Source organism: Gekko japonicus, unplaced genomic scaffold, assembly GCF_001447785.1.
Source record: "Gekko japonicus isolate JY-2015 unplaced genomic scaffold, Gekko_japonicus_V1.1 scaffold70, whole genome shotgun sequence".
Lineage (NCBI taxonomy): Eukaryota > Metazoa > Chordata > Lepidosauria > Squamata > Gekkonidae > Gekko > Gekko japonicus.
This window is the reverse complement of record NW_015167529.1, coordinates 1,788,500-1,801,806: the sequence shown is the minus strand read 5'-3', so window position 1 is coordinate 1,801,806 and position 13,307 is coordinate 1,788,500. Positions and strand designations below refer to the sequence as shown.

At 43.3% G+C, this 13,307-nt stretch overlaps 1 protein-coding gene across 2 annotated transcripts in view; it reads right to left on the bottom strand.

Annotated features, from left to right (window-relative positions):
* LOC107112259 (uncharacterized protein DDB_G0271670-like) overlaps positions 1-12,291 on the bottom strand; it is a 46,189-nt gene extending 33,898 nt beyond the window's left edge. For both annotated transcript variants that reach the window (XM_015413371.1, XM_015413372.1), the window contains exons 1-3: positions 12,215-12,291; positions 1,594-1,789; positions 233-369 (exon numbers count right to left, since the gene is read on the bottom strand). In XM_015413371.1, coding sequence (XP_015268857.1) covers positions 233-369; positions 1,594-1,789 — 333 coding nt within the window. In that variant the 5' untranslated portion in view covers positions 12,215-12,291. The remainder of the gene's footprint in view (positions 1-232; positions 370-1,593; positions 1,790-12,214) is intronic.
* Between the last annotated feature and the right edge of the window lie 1,016 nt (positions 12,292-13,307).

Genomic DNA, 13,307 nt, shown 5'->3' with positions numbered 1-13,307 from the left:
CTCACAACTTTAATGCCAGTAGCTCAGAAAGTAGAATTTTTGCTCACAAGACTCCACAGCTTAGAGGGAACATTGGTCCAGGCCCACAAGTTGGGAAACACTGATTCAAAACATCCACATGGAACTATAGAACTTGTGGAGGGGACCAAATAACCCAACATACTTGTTACTACAAATTCAAGTGGTACCATTTAAAAGGCTAATTAAATTCTCTGAACAAATGAACGCATACCGAAATATTGGCACATGCAAGGCCTTGTGTATTTCGATCTATGATGCGAAATGTACCAACAGGAATATTTCCATCAACTTCTCGGGCCTGTAGCATAAATCCTTTAAATCCATATCGTGATGTTCCTTCTAGAATCACTAGGGAAAATCAACAGATATACAAATATAAGTTTTCCATCACACATTTTTTACATGGGAGCTTGTCTCAGACAGGAACGGGGGTCATTTCATAGAAAAAGAGCTAGGGGAACTCATTAGCATAACTCATTAGCATATGCCACACCCCCTGACATCACCGGAAGTGTGTCATAAGGCCACACCCCCTTACATCACCGGAAGTGTGTCATAAGGCCACACACCCCGCCCCCAACGGTCCCGGCCGCCGCCACCGGCCTTGCAGCTCCACTGCCGAGCCCCATGAGGGGCCTGGCGGTGGACCTGCAAGGCTGGCGGGAGTGCAAGGAAGCCCCGCGAAGGCCCTCCCTGGCCCCAGGCAGGCAGGGGTGGGGAGAGGCAGGGAGGAAGCAACTTACCCTCCCTCTTCTCCTGCCTCCTCCTGGCTGAATGAGGGCCAGAAGCGGGGCGGCCAGAAGTGGGGGGTGGGGCTTCGTCATGTGCCCCGCCCTCCGTACCTCACCCAGGGGAACTGCGATCCCCCACGATCCCCCCCGAAATGACCTCTGGACAGGAACTTTACTGACTGATTGATCCATTATAAGCATTAATAAAACATATTCTCCATTGTAAGCAACGATACTCATGGTGGTAAATAGCACTGGTAAATAGCATGGTGTTGAATAGCAATTATCAGCATCTAAAAACAGTTCAGACAGATATATTATACTAGAAAAGAAGTGCATAGAAGACCTTTGAGGAAAAGGGGAATTATGGGATTTTGCCTTTTCCAAGCCACGTTTTGGCCCACTCCAGGAAGATGCATAACTGTAGCCCTGACTATATTAGAAATGGCTAATATGTTCTTGTGTGCCATTCTAACCTCCAGACTGTGGTCAATGACTAGAAACTACACAAACTGATCTCACAGATAACGCAGCACTATAGGAAAGTTGATACTGTCCAACAGTAGCATTCTCCTGAGAACTCTTGCACACAGACATAGCCTGGACAATGCAAAAAAAGGAATGAGGGGGAGAATATTACAGTATGAAATATTCTATTTTAGTCTGAAAACAATTTTCTACTTTCCTTTATGAGTGCAACTATTAGGAAACTTTTGACCACTTTTCATTAAAATTAGGTAGGCACAAAAGCACTTCAAGGATCCATTAGTTTCCCTGGTCCACCAGCTGGCCACATATGATCTCAGTAAATTTATGCAATGTATTCTTGCAGGTAACTAACCTTGTATTTCATTTCCTGGATCATATTTATCAAAAGATACAGAGATAACAAAAGGTGGGGAAGATTTCTGTGGTGCACTTCCGTGGTCTGGTAACATGCTGTCACAAGCTATTGAAACATCACCAAATGGGAATCCAAGAACAGTGGCCGTGAATGCAGCACAAAACAGAACCACAAAGAAAGGATATTTCTCCATCTGAGGAAAGAGAACAAGACAAGCTATAAGATAGTGGAGCTGTTGTTGACGAGAACAAGAAAAGACAGTAACATCATTTAAGTATTATTATTTCTCAGTGTATATTTTTAATATGTTCTACAAAACTTACCTGGTAAAAATGGACCTTAAAGAAGTTTCACTAGTATATCTTTTTTACACATATGAAACAGAAAGAGTGACTTCTCCAGGAGCACCAGTGATTTTCTGGTTGAGCAGGGATTTGAACTCTGGCTTCCAACACCCAACTACGACACTGATACTTTTCACTGGACCACACAACCTTTATTAGCCCAAACTGAAGTTCAACAAATGATTACCTGGGAAAATGTAAGCAGGGTATACTATTGGACCTATTTAAAAATTTGATTATTTGTAGGCAGGGGTCATTTCGTAGAAAAAGAGCTAGGGGAACTCATTAGCATAACTCATTAGCATATGCCACACCCCCTGACATCACCGGAAGTGTGTCATAAGGCCACACCCCCTTACATCACCGGAAGTGTGTCATAAGGCCACACACCCCGCCCCCAACGCTCCCGCCCGCCGCTGGCGGCCTTGCAGCTCCACTGCCGAGCCCCATGAGGGGCCTGGCAATGGACCTGCAAGGCCGGCAGGAGTGCAAGGAAGCCCCGCGAAGGCCCTCCCTGGCCCCAGGCAGGCAGGGGTGGGGAGAGGCAGGGAGGAAGCAACTTACCCTCCCTCTTCTCCTGCCTCCTTCTGGCTGAATGAGGGCCGGAAGCAGGGCGGCCGGAAGCAGGGGGCGGGGCTTCGTCATGTGCCCCCCCATACCTCACCCGGGGGAACTGCGATCCCCTGCGATCCCCCCCGAAATGACCTCTGTTTGTAGGACTTTTTTTTACCAAGCATGACTCAGAAGCTACTTGCAGAGTGTTATGCAGCATTAAAAAATAGTTTAATGTTTAAATAGATAAGAAGGAAAGCCTTTTACCTCCCCGCAAAGCAAACCATGAAGATTCCAAGAGGGTAAATAGAATGTTTGGCAGATTCTGGTTCCTAAGAAGGGAGGTGAAGAAGGGGGTGGAACTACCCTGGTATAAGCCTCAACTCAAGAGTAGGAAGAGTGAGAGTAATGCTTGAAGGAAATTTTAAAGAAAGGATTCTAATCCTGAATAGTTTTCACAGGGACAGGATGCCTCTCGCTCTGTTATGAGGAAACAAACCCACTACAGAAGGAGTCTGAGAACCTGGATTTACGGAAAGGCTGACATTCTGGAATAGGAAGGATTCTGGAAAAAGTATTCATTGGGATGGATCCGGAAGTGATTTTCTAAGAATCTCTCTGAGAAGACCACAAGAGCTATAAACAGAAATCATAATGGCACTGGTGAAGTAAGGGACAGTAAGAAATATTAGTGAAGGTAATCTGTAATCTGTACATAATTTATTGACGTAGTCTTAGGCCATAATATCTCAACAAAATCACCACAACATAAAATGAATTCAGAACAAGATTAAAACTATCCATCATGGTGAAATAAATTTTACAAATTTAAATCTACATCTATAAAGTTAATAAGACATATATGCAAAGTCCTAAAATATAAAACCTATAATTTAGCTAAGATTCTAATAGATGTACCCAAGGTTAATTTCTTTCTTATGTTTATTGAGAGAAAAATAAAAATAGCCACCTTATGAGTAATCTCTGGGATAACATCGGCTAGTAAAAGGTTTAAACATTCCTCCATCGAGCTGGATAAATTAATAAGAAATGGGTACAACAGTTTCTTGCGAATGGACCCATAGTGAGGACAGTATAGCATATAGTGGATAATGAAGAGCCAACTGCATGGAATCCAATATAATCCCTTATTGTGTTTTTTTAAAGCTAATTAGTGGCCTTATATAGCTGCTTTGAAGATCAGAGGACCCGTCATAAAGCTTCATGTGGCTGCTAATTAACTTCTTGTTAAAAGAATTCTCAGGTAGCTTGTGGTTTGTTTGGCCCACTGATTTCTTTGGAATTCTATGAAAGCATGCTTTCAAACAGTATTCCCACACACACCCCGTCTGAAAATATCTGAGAACAGATATTAGGTACTGTCTCCAGCAAAGATATAACCAAAAGCAGAACAGCAGCAGCAGAATCTTGAGGAAATCTAATGATTCCAGTTGTGTAACTTAAGGGTTTCTATCAAAGGCAGGAAAGGCAGGAAACTCTATCAAAAGGTCATGTGGCTTCAGAGTGTGCCTAAATGTAAGAGTTCCTCTAGGCTAAGGAAAAGGTGACAGAAAAGAAGCTGGTCTGGCAGGCCTAAGAAACACGCAAAGAAATTTCAAAAGCCTTTTCATAGGGAAATAGCAGTGTCCTGAAAGCAACCGCAAACCCAAAAAAAAAGAGTCATTTAGAGGGGGCCTTCTGAGAGGGGAGTGTGAGGGCAGCACCATGGAGCAAACAGGGGCACCTGGTGTTTCTTAAGTGTTTCCAAACCGAAGTTTCTTGTGCTAAAGAAAGCTCAGCACTGATGCATATGACTCAGTATACAGCAAGTTTTCTTTTTCAAGGAAGTTTCTCTTTCACCATAGGAGCCTATAATGAATTTTACTTATCCTGCCTATATGAAAAAAAATTGGGGCCCTCAAGAAAAAGAGGCAACTAGCTTAAATTTACATATATTTCCACACATTTGCCCCAAGTATAGTTTCCCCAGAGCATCATGGTCCATTTCTGTACCAGCTGGGATTTCCTCTGGCTCCCCCAATCTTTAGTGTTGCCAACCTCCAGGTGGTGGCTGGAGGTCTCCTGCGATTACAACTTATCTCCAAGGGACAAATCAGTTCACCTGGAGAAAATGGCCACTTTGGAAGGTGGACTCTATGAGATCATACCCCACTGAAGTCCCTTTCCTCCCCAAATCCTGCCTCCTCAGTCCCCACCCCCAACGTCTCCAGGTATTTCCCAACCCAGAGCTGGCAGCCCTACCAATCATTCCTCAAACTTCTTTGCTCCATAGCTTTAGATCATAGCAGAGCCAGGATGGCTGCTGTGTGGATGAGGAAAGCTCAGGTTTTCCTGGTGTCACCTACATGGCAAAATCTCCATCACAGCAGCCATTTTATTCCACAGCCACCAGGGGGAGGGCTTCTTATTGGTAGCTGAATATCGTTGCATTGATATGGAGATCAATTCAGTCAATCCTAGAGGAAATCAACCGTGACTGTTCCCTGGAAGGCCAGATACTGAAGCTGAAGCTCAAATATTTTGGCCACCAAATGAGAAGGGAGCACTCACTGGAGAAGACCCTGATGCTGGGAAAGATTGAAGGTTAAAGAAGACGTGGACAGCAAAGGATGAGATGGTCAGACAGCGTTATCAAGGCAACGAACATGAAATCGAGCAGGTTCCAGAGGACGGAGGAAGACAGGGGGGCCTGGTATGATGTGGTCCATGGGGTTGTGAAGAGTTTGACTCGACTGTGCGACTGAACAACAACAACAAATTACAAGTTTTCTGAATGCCCAGCTTTCTTTTTTTTTTAAATTACATCTCTAGCACCTTTTAATACAGAGATAGAAGGAGAAAGGCATATCTCTGCTAGCTAGAGCCTTACTTTTTTCCAAACGAAAGCTGCGAATTCAGAAGCTACGTTACACATATTATTATAACATTATATCAATGTAGCATTATTGAATTACAGAGGCAGTGGGACTGAAAAGGCTCTATTGATACAAGAGGGAGAGAATGGCTGCTACCAGGAGACCTAGGCTGGGAAACTAAGGGGAAACCTCTGATGTGGAAGCACTATTATCACTGTGCTGTACTGGTAGCAACAGCAGCAATGGGGAAACTGCAAATGCTTCTCCATGTGTGGAAAACACAGCTAAGCACAGTAATAGAAAGCCCTTTTGTGTAAAGCCTTGTTTTAGGGAAACGATCATATATTTAGGGTCATCTTCCTTTCAGGTAAATATAGTATACTCTACAATGTTCTAGCTATATATTGGAAGATTGGAAAGCTGGTCTTTGTGTATGTGTGTTATTTCTGTTGTCTATTATTTTTGAGGCTTCAGTCAAAATTATATATGCATTATAAAACACAGGAAGGCTGGAATGAGAGGCAGCCTTTGTGTATGACCTTCAATCATTTCAGAAACTGGATACAAGCACATTTTAAACTGCCTTCCTGAGATGTTTTTAAAAAAACAAAACAGAAACATACTCTCAACAACAGTGGGAAGGAGCTGAAAAAAGTTTTAATTGGAACATGTGAATTTGGTCTTAGGTAACCAGGAAAACTCTTTCAGGAATTTCCAATTGAAATGCTAATAAGCTTGTTATCAGGTAGAGGTAGTTTTGCTCTCTCAGATAAATGATGTAACTCATGCCCTACCCAGCTCTAATTGGCATTTCACAAGTTCTGGCTCTTTGCGTCTCATAGGGTATCGATTGGTTCAAGTCCAGAGGTGGGAGGAGCATTCTAGTCCAAGATTCTTTTTCAAGGGGCTAGGAACATTACTTCTTTCTCGTTCTCCTGCTCCATGTTTAGGAGACAGATAGAGCTGCTCTGAAGGGCAGAGACTATGCACTTACCATATTGAAAAGTCCATAACAGACTTTTGGAAAACGGGATAACTAAATCACGCGTGTGCCTTTTTTCACTGTATCATAAGTTAGCAAATGATATGAATGCATCCTTTAAAAGCTCTTACTCCTCAGAAAATGCCTAATTAAAAACAAACAAACCATACATGTTCAAATCTATAGATCACAGTTAAAGAGTTCATCATATTGTTTAAGGTGCAAATAGTAAAAATATTCTCATACTCTTTTTTTAATGGTCATATTCAATGCTCCCTCTAAGCTGTGGAGTCTTGTGAGAAAGAAATTCTCCTCTGTGAGCTACTAGTATTAAAGTTGTGAGCAAGCAATTTGGTTACTGCATAAATTAGTTTGCTCTGGAGCCATCCTTCCTGAGCTGAGACAAAAATGTGTGAGCCAGAGGCTAAAAAACTTTGCGCTAGCTCACACTAACTCAGCTTAGAGGGAACATTTGTCATATTGATTGCTTCCACACAGAGGGTTTCTTTGGAGTACCTATGCAATGGCAACCCCTAATCATCCACCCCCAATGCTTTTCCCTGCTTTGCTATAGCAGTCTTTCTAAAGCATGGTTCAATATGATATTTTGTAGAAATTAACAGTCAAAGTGCGTTTGCATGCTGTGTGGACAGGAACATGTGCATTTCTGAAGGTCTCACCCACATCAGTACCATTTTCCTGGCTGCAGCCCCACCACAGCCACAATTCTCTCTCCTCAACACCACCAGAAAGGTTTTATAACACTATAGCTTTATAGCCATTAGTGATGTTTTTTTAAAAAAACAACCATTGGGTGTCCTGGGGCGAAACAGTGGCTGTTGGAGGTTGGCTCAAGGAAAGTGCATGAAAAAGTGCAATAAGGATACTCCATTGCTGCTACGGATGCCACTGTGCTAACAGTGGCAAAGAGCTCTACACAGAAAATTGTCACTGTGTGCAAGTTGCCCCCCCCCCCCCCGTTGGAATAATGAGACAGACAACAGTTTGGAAGTAAACAAGGACCACTTTATTAACTATTTAACATAACAGTGCGGCAAGGGACCAGCTAAGCGAACACGGAACACTCCCTGACCAACCTCCTTGCCCTTTTCATGGGTGGGTCACCCAGCTCTGGTCTTGAGCCAGCAGTCTGGCTCGTGACCGGCAGCCCAGCAAAACTGGTTGACACCTAGGAGTGCCTACCCCCAAAGCCTTACAACTTGCAAGGAGGAGCCTTGCCCTAAGAGGTTCCCAGAGGTGATCATCATTCCCCACCTTAAAATCCGAAGGCAGTTCCTGATGACCCCCTGTTCCCTAACAGGAAATTGCCGTAAAGTGCTCACTGGTTCCGTTTTCTTGCCCACACAAGACCTGCCAAGTGACCAGCCTATTTAGTTATTGACCACCACACCAACCATTCAATCCACTGCTCTCAGTGCAAGGTAGGCAAAAACACCTCCACCCATTCAGCCAATACTGGGTAGAAGTGAAAAATTCCTACCTGGCCCCAATAGGCGGCCAGCAAAAGCCTGCACTAAGAACAAGGCGGGAGGGTGGGCAAGCACGCGGAGGCAACTGCTTGAGTGCGGGAGGAGCCTGGCTATTTTACATAGCCGGCTCCGCCCCCCGCCCACGTCACAACGCCCAGCGTCATGGCTCTGTTGCTGCCTCACGTTCCTGTTGGGGCAGCAAAGCAGCCCCCAGCCTCATCGGTGTCGCCGGGAGGCCAGGAGCTCAATAATCATTGTAATAAATTACACAGCCTATAGAACACACTAAAGGAAATTTGTATTTGTATCTTGAATGCTGAAGGGCATTATTTCTTGGAATTTTTAACTACCAAGGGGAAAACAAACACTGGTGCTGCATTACAGGGGAGAAAGAGTGGGAGGTAAACCTTGAAAAGGTTAGCAAATTAATACTTAAAGAAAGGAACTATAAGGAGTACATGGGCATTAACTTCACCTGAAGCCATTTTCCAGAAAAGACTGCTTAGAAGGACCATTTTGGGGGACACGAAGATATAACCATGAGTTGATAAATTAAAAAGCATTCCTGACTGTAATTAGCAAATAATCGGATACTGCTTAGAAAGAAAGAGGGAGAACACCTTGAGTAGAAAGGGAAATCAACTCTGCAATATTAAACTGCATCATACAGAACAATATCGAAATATTAATATTGAAAGTGTTCAAGCAGGTGACTGACTGGCAAGGAACTGCAGAAGAGGTGAGAGAGAAAGTTTATCCTCCTTTCCACTGTGATTCCTTTGACCCTGTGGTTTAAAGAACAAGTTTATCGAATTGCTTCCCAACAGTCTAGTGGGAGAGGAGATTCAAGGGAGGAACACGGGGGTTATCGAGCACACATTAGAGTTGCTAGGGGGTGGGAAATTCCTGGAGATTTGGGGGTGGAGTCTGGGGAGGGAAGGGTTTGGGGAGGGGAGGAACCTCTATGGCAGGGTACAAAGGCATAGAATCCACCCTCCAGAATAGTCATTTTTCCCAAGGGAACTGATCTCTGTAGTCTGGAGATTACTTGTAATCCCAGGTGATCTCCAGGTCCCACCTGCAGGTTGGCAACCGTACATCCCCAACCCCTTTATTTAGGCTGTTCGGGGGAGTTGCACCCTTAAAAGTTGAAAGAGTCATTTGGATGACATTTCTAAGAGGGTTCTGCCTGGCTTTTCGCTAGCGGGACCGAACTGATTGCAATCTCATGAGATTCCCTCCCTGGTGGCAAAATGTAAAAGAAATGGGCAATTCCAGTTTCGACCCTGGATCTCAGGACACTAATGAAAAGTCTGCTGCATTAAGCTAAAACGATCCTTTGAAACACTAACGTAATGTGAATGAGAACCTGGAACCGCTTTGAGTTCATCTTGCTAATAAATTCCTCTAATTCCACTTCTAATTATAGTTCAGTCCAAATGTACCTTAAAACAGAAGGTGGTAATGATGTGGTTTCCATGTCTTGAGTAGTGACCTCAGCTCCCCCTTCCCCACCAGCCTCGGCATCATGACATTGGATGTATACTCCAGTGATCCAAATGCTGAGTCAGTTCTCAGGCTTTTCCCTTTCCCTTACCCTCATCCTGTCTGCCTTTTTCTTCTTTAAAGTATCTAACATACTTACTACAGTGTACATTCACCTCCTTATTTTGTGTTTAAAAATGGAGGGAAGCAGTGATGACATTACAGGGGTGAGCCAATCCATGTGTGTGCACTGCCGGTTTCTACAGACAGCTGGCAAAACTGGTTTTAATGAAGTCATTACTTTTGTCTGTCAGGAACACAGTAATTGCTCAACCAAAGTGCTTATGTATGTCTGTGAGAGCACTTGATATCCTAATTTAAAGAAGGAATTTGTGGCATTCAAATTAGCCCCCCAAAAAACGATGAAAAAGAACCTGTTCAAGGTAGTCAGTGAATTAGTATGTTCTGAAGTAACATTCCCCCCACAAAAACAAAAAACAAATAAAAAGACATGGCATGCCTTCAGTTTTCCAGTTCTAGTCCTAGAGTGGAAAGGCTATATGCAGCCATCCTGATGAAAATGAATAGCCCCTGAAAAGTTACAATTATGTTGTTGTTTTTTAAGTCTAAACAAAAGGTTCACAAAATGGGGGTACATGGCTGCAGAGGAATGCTGGGGGTGAGAGATGTCCCCCCTTTTTGGACCCTTCTCCTGAACCTTAAATGGTCCTCTAATATGCAAACATTCTGCAGTTGAATCTTTTCCCGGCATGGAAAGAGTTCCAGGAAAAGCTTATCCTGCCTAATTTCTGCTAGTGTTGGGGGTTGGGTAGGTTGGCGCTTATTTAGCACTTTTGAAAAATGCTACATGAATGCTTCAGCACTGGAGCTGTACAACTAGGGAGAACATAGCCGCTACTAATTTTGTGTTCATTAAAAATTACCGTATAGAAAAATCTTGCACAAATGAAGGCAAAATGCCCTGTCCCCTTAACAGAGACTTACTGGGATGTTGTTAACCTGGTGATTTACCTCCATGCCATGAAAAGCTTCAACTGCCCATTTCTACACATTAAGCTTCTATTAAAAGGACAGGACATTTTTCTCCAGGTGTGTTGGCAACCCCATGATGGTCATGCAAGTGGTGTTATTGATGGCTCACTGTTTCAGATTGGGTGCCACACTCACTCTTGCACAACTGCATTCCGCATAACAAATACTGCAGCAATGTATGTGCTGTCTGGGAGAAGTATTGCATTGTCCCAGGCAGAACACATTGTACCATGAGTCTGAGCGCTCAGAGAAACATGCAGTACGCCTACAGCACAAGTACAACACTGAGCTATGCATGCAAGGTTCATCAAAGGCAAAAATATTGCACAAAAACGGCAGCAAGCCCCCACTGCAGGGGGGAAAAAGGGGTTTCCTATATCTCTTAAGTTTAGGATAGGTCTACACCTGCAATTTCTGCTTCTCCAACACAACAAGGTACGCAAAATCTAAAGCCATCTTCTTACATCAGTTCAGTCACACACTGCAGAAGATGTTCCCAACCTCCCACTGACGTGGAGACTAAGTCCAATGACCCCCACCATCACCAGGTCATCCCTAGAAAAACAGTGATGTGCACAGAGACTTATTTTGGTTATTTAATTCAATTGTATTCATTTTCCTCGTCACAGTTATTGAACCAGTTTGAATTCTTTGTTCCGTTATTTTTTCATGTCCATTGGTTTCAGTGAAAAACATATTTCTGCCTGTAATTTTTCCCCCCTGATCAGTTGGGATGCCATTTTCAGGGACTGTATTCCTCACCTGATGGATCCTACCTGCAGAGAGGAGAAAGGTCTTCCCATGTTAGAGGCCTTCTCCCTCACAGAACAAGCATGGGGGGGGAGGGGGATGAGTGAGCTTTTTCTCTTTTCCAGAAAAAAAAATGCAGTCTTTTTTTAAACAATTGTGAAAAGCAGACAGTGAGGCGCCACAGGATTTTTTAGAAATCTTATTTGTGATATTGAAGAATAGATGGGATGTGTTTCAGATTCTGATTAATTTCTCTACATCCATCCCTATAGAGAACCAGGCTTCCAGAATAACCAGCATGGGGTTGAGGTGATACCAAGGAAGTACATTCCATAAACTCCCATGGATGTAGGTGTCAGCACTAGCAGGAACAAGTCCTCAGAGTGTTCAGGAAAAGGAAGGGACACAGAAGTCAAGAAGCTTGCAATAATGTCGTTAATCCTGTTCACTATAATTTTACCCACCTCTCTCTCTGATCTTGGACAATTCTGTGGCTTTCTGGGTTCTAAAGAGTCTGACAAGTTTGCCCTGCTCTCTTTGACGTTAGCCCGTATCTGTCAACAGAGATTTCTGGGTCTAGTACAATATTTGGACTCAGGACTTTCCTTTACTTTTTCCAGAGAAGTGGAGACACAATGGCTTCCGTAGGGTCCCACATGTATTGTGGGTTCAATCATGGCAGCATACCCTTCCATCAGCTGGTTGAACAGTGGCGTGTAAGAAAACTTAGACATCAGTTTACACACAAAAAATAATATCGATCCAAATCTAATCATAAACATTTGCCACTATGATGAAGACAGATACCACAGCTTCTTGTCCCCTGCATTTTTAGACTCATAGTAGCAACTGCTGCTTAATGCCATACACCAGGGTGGATATCAAAGCTGCTGATTACTACTTAGCCTTGTTCAGCAATCCTGAACAAAGTTGCACCCTTCTAAGCCCATTGGCTTCAATAGATTTAGAAGTGTAGAACTCTTGTTTAGGACAGCACTGTTAGACAAGCCACTAAGCACAATCCACCGTCTATGAAAAAGGATGATACAGACTGAGCCATTCCTTTGCAGAATTCCAGCAACCTACCTTAATGCCTGGTCCTTGGTTCAGTCAGCCTTGGTATCTCTGCACCCTGTGTGCCACAGCCTTGTAGTATAGAACTGTAGGGAAATGTGAAAAATAAGAATGTAGGAGGATGAAACAGTCACAAGGTGGAGATGGAAAGCAGCCAATCAGCAACACGTTCATCTCCACCTCCAGAAATTAAGAACACATCTGGTGAAATTATCTCTGGCAGTAGTCATCCCTGACCTCTAAGCTACCTTTCTGTTGGGATTTGCAAAGCTTTATGTGCTACTAGCTGAAGTTGTGTTTAACTTTCTCACATCAACTTTTAGCTTCACATACTTTTATTACCAGCTTTCAAAGTCTTACTCCTTACAGTGAATGGGGCAACTTAGTACCCACAGTGTTGTTTTAGATTTTTTTTAAAATGCTCTCTTTGGGAAAAAATGTTTATATGATTCAATGTATTTTGCATTGAATATTCCTTTTTCAAGAAACACCCAAAAAATTTTTTTCAAGCATTCATGAGGCATTCAGTGTCCCTGTCTCTCATTTCCCAACATCACTCCAAAAAAAGGGCTGTTGGGCTGACAATATGATGTCACTTCTGGGGGGAAACCATGGTTCTACCATAGAATTTCCAGTGATTTCTAGAGAGGTGTGACATCCACACCCCATCCCCACCGCCGTCTCCTACTGTTTGCCAGGCCATGCATTATCTGTTGTGTAATGGCCAAACTAGACATTATAAGACACATGGAACTGTCACCACTCTCAGTCAGTTTCATCTTCCTTGTACCATCAGAAACAAATAACATGAGATACGTCTTCACCAGACTGTGCATCGCTTTCCTCACCAACCAATGATTCGAGGAGTCCTTCAGCACAATAATGCTATAATGCATGTTGTTTGTGTTAGACATGACAGGGAAGAGATATGGAATGTGGCAACTCATAAAATGTCTAGATGATGAAGAAGAAGAGATTGGATTTATACCCCGCCTTTCACTACCCGAAGGAGTCTCAGAGCAGCTTACAATCCCTTTCCCTCCCCACAACAGACACCCTGTGAGTTAGGTGGGGCTGAGAGAGCTCTTTCAAGAACTGCCCTTGA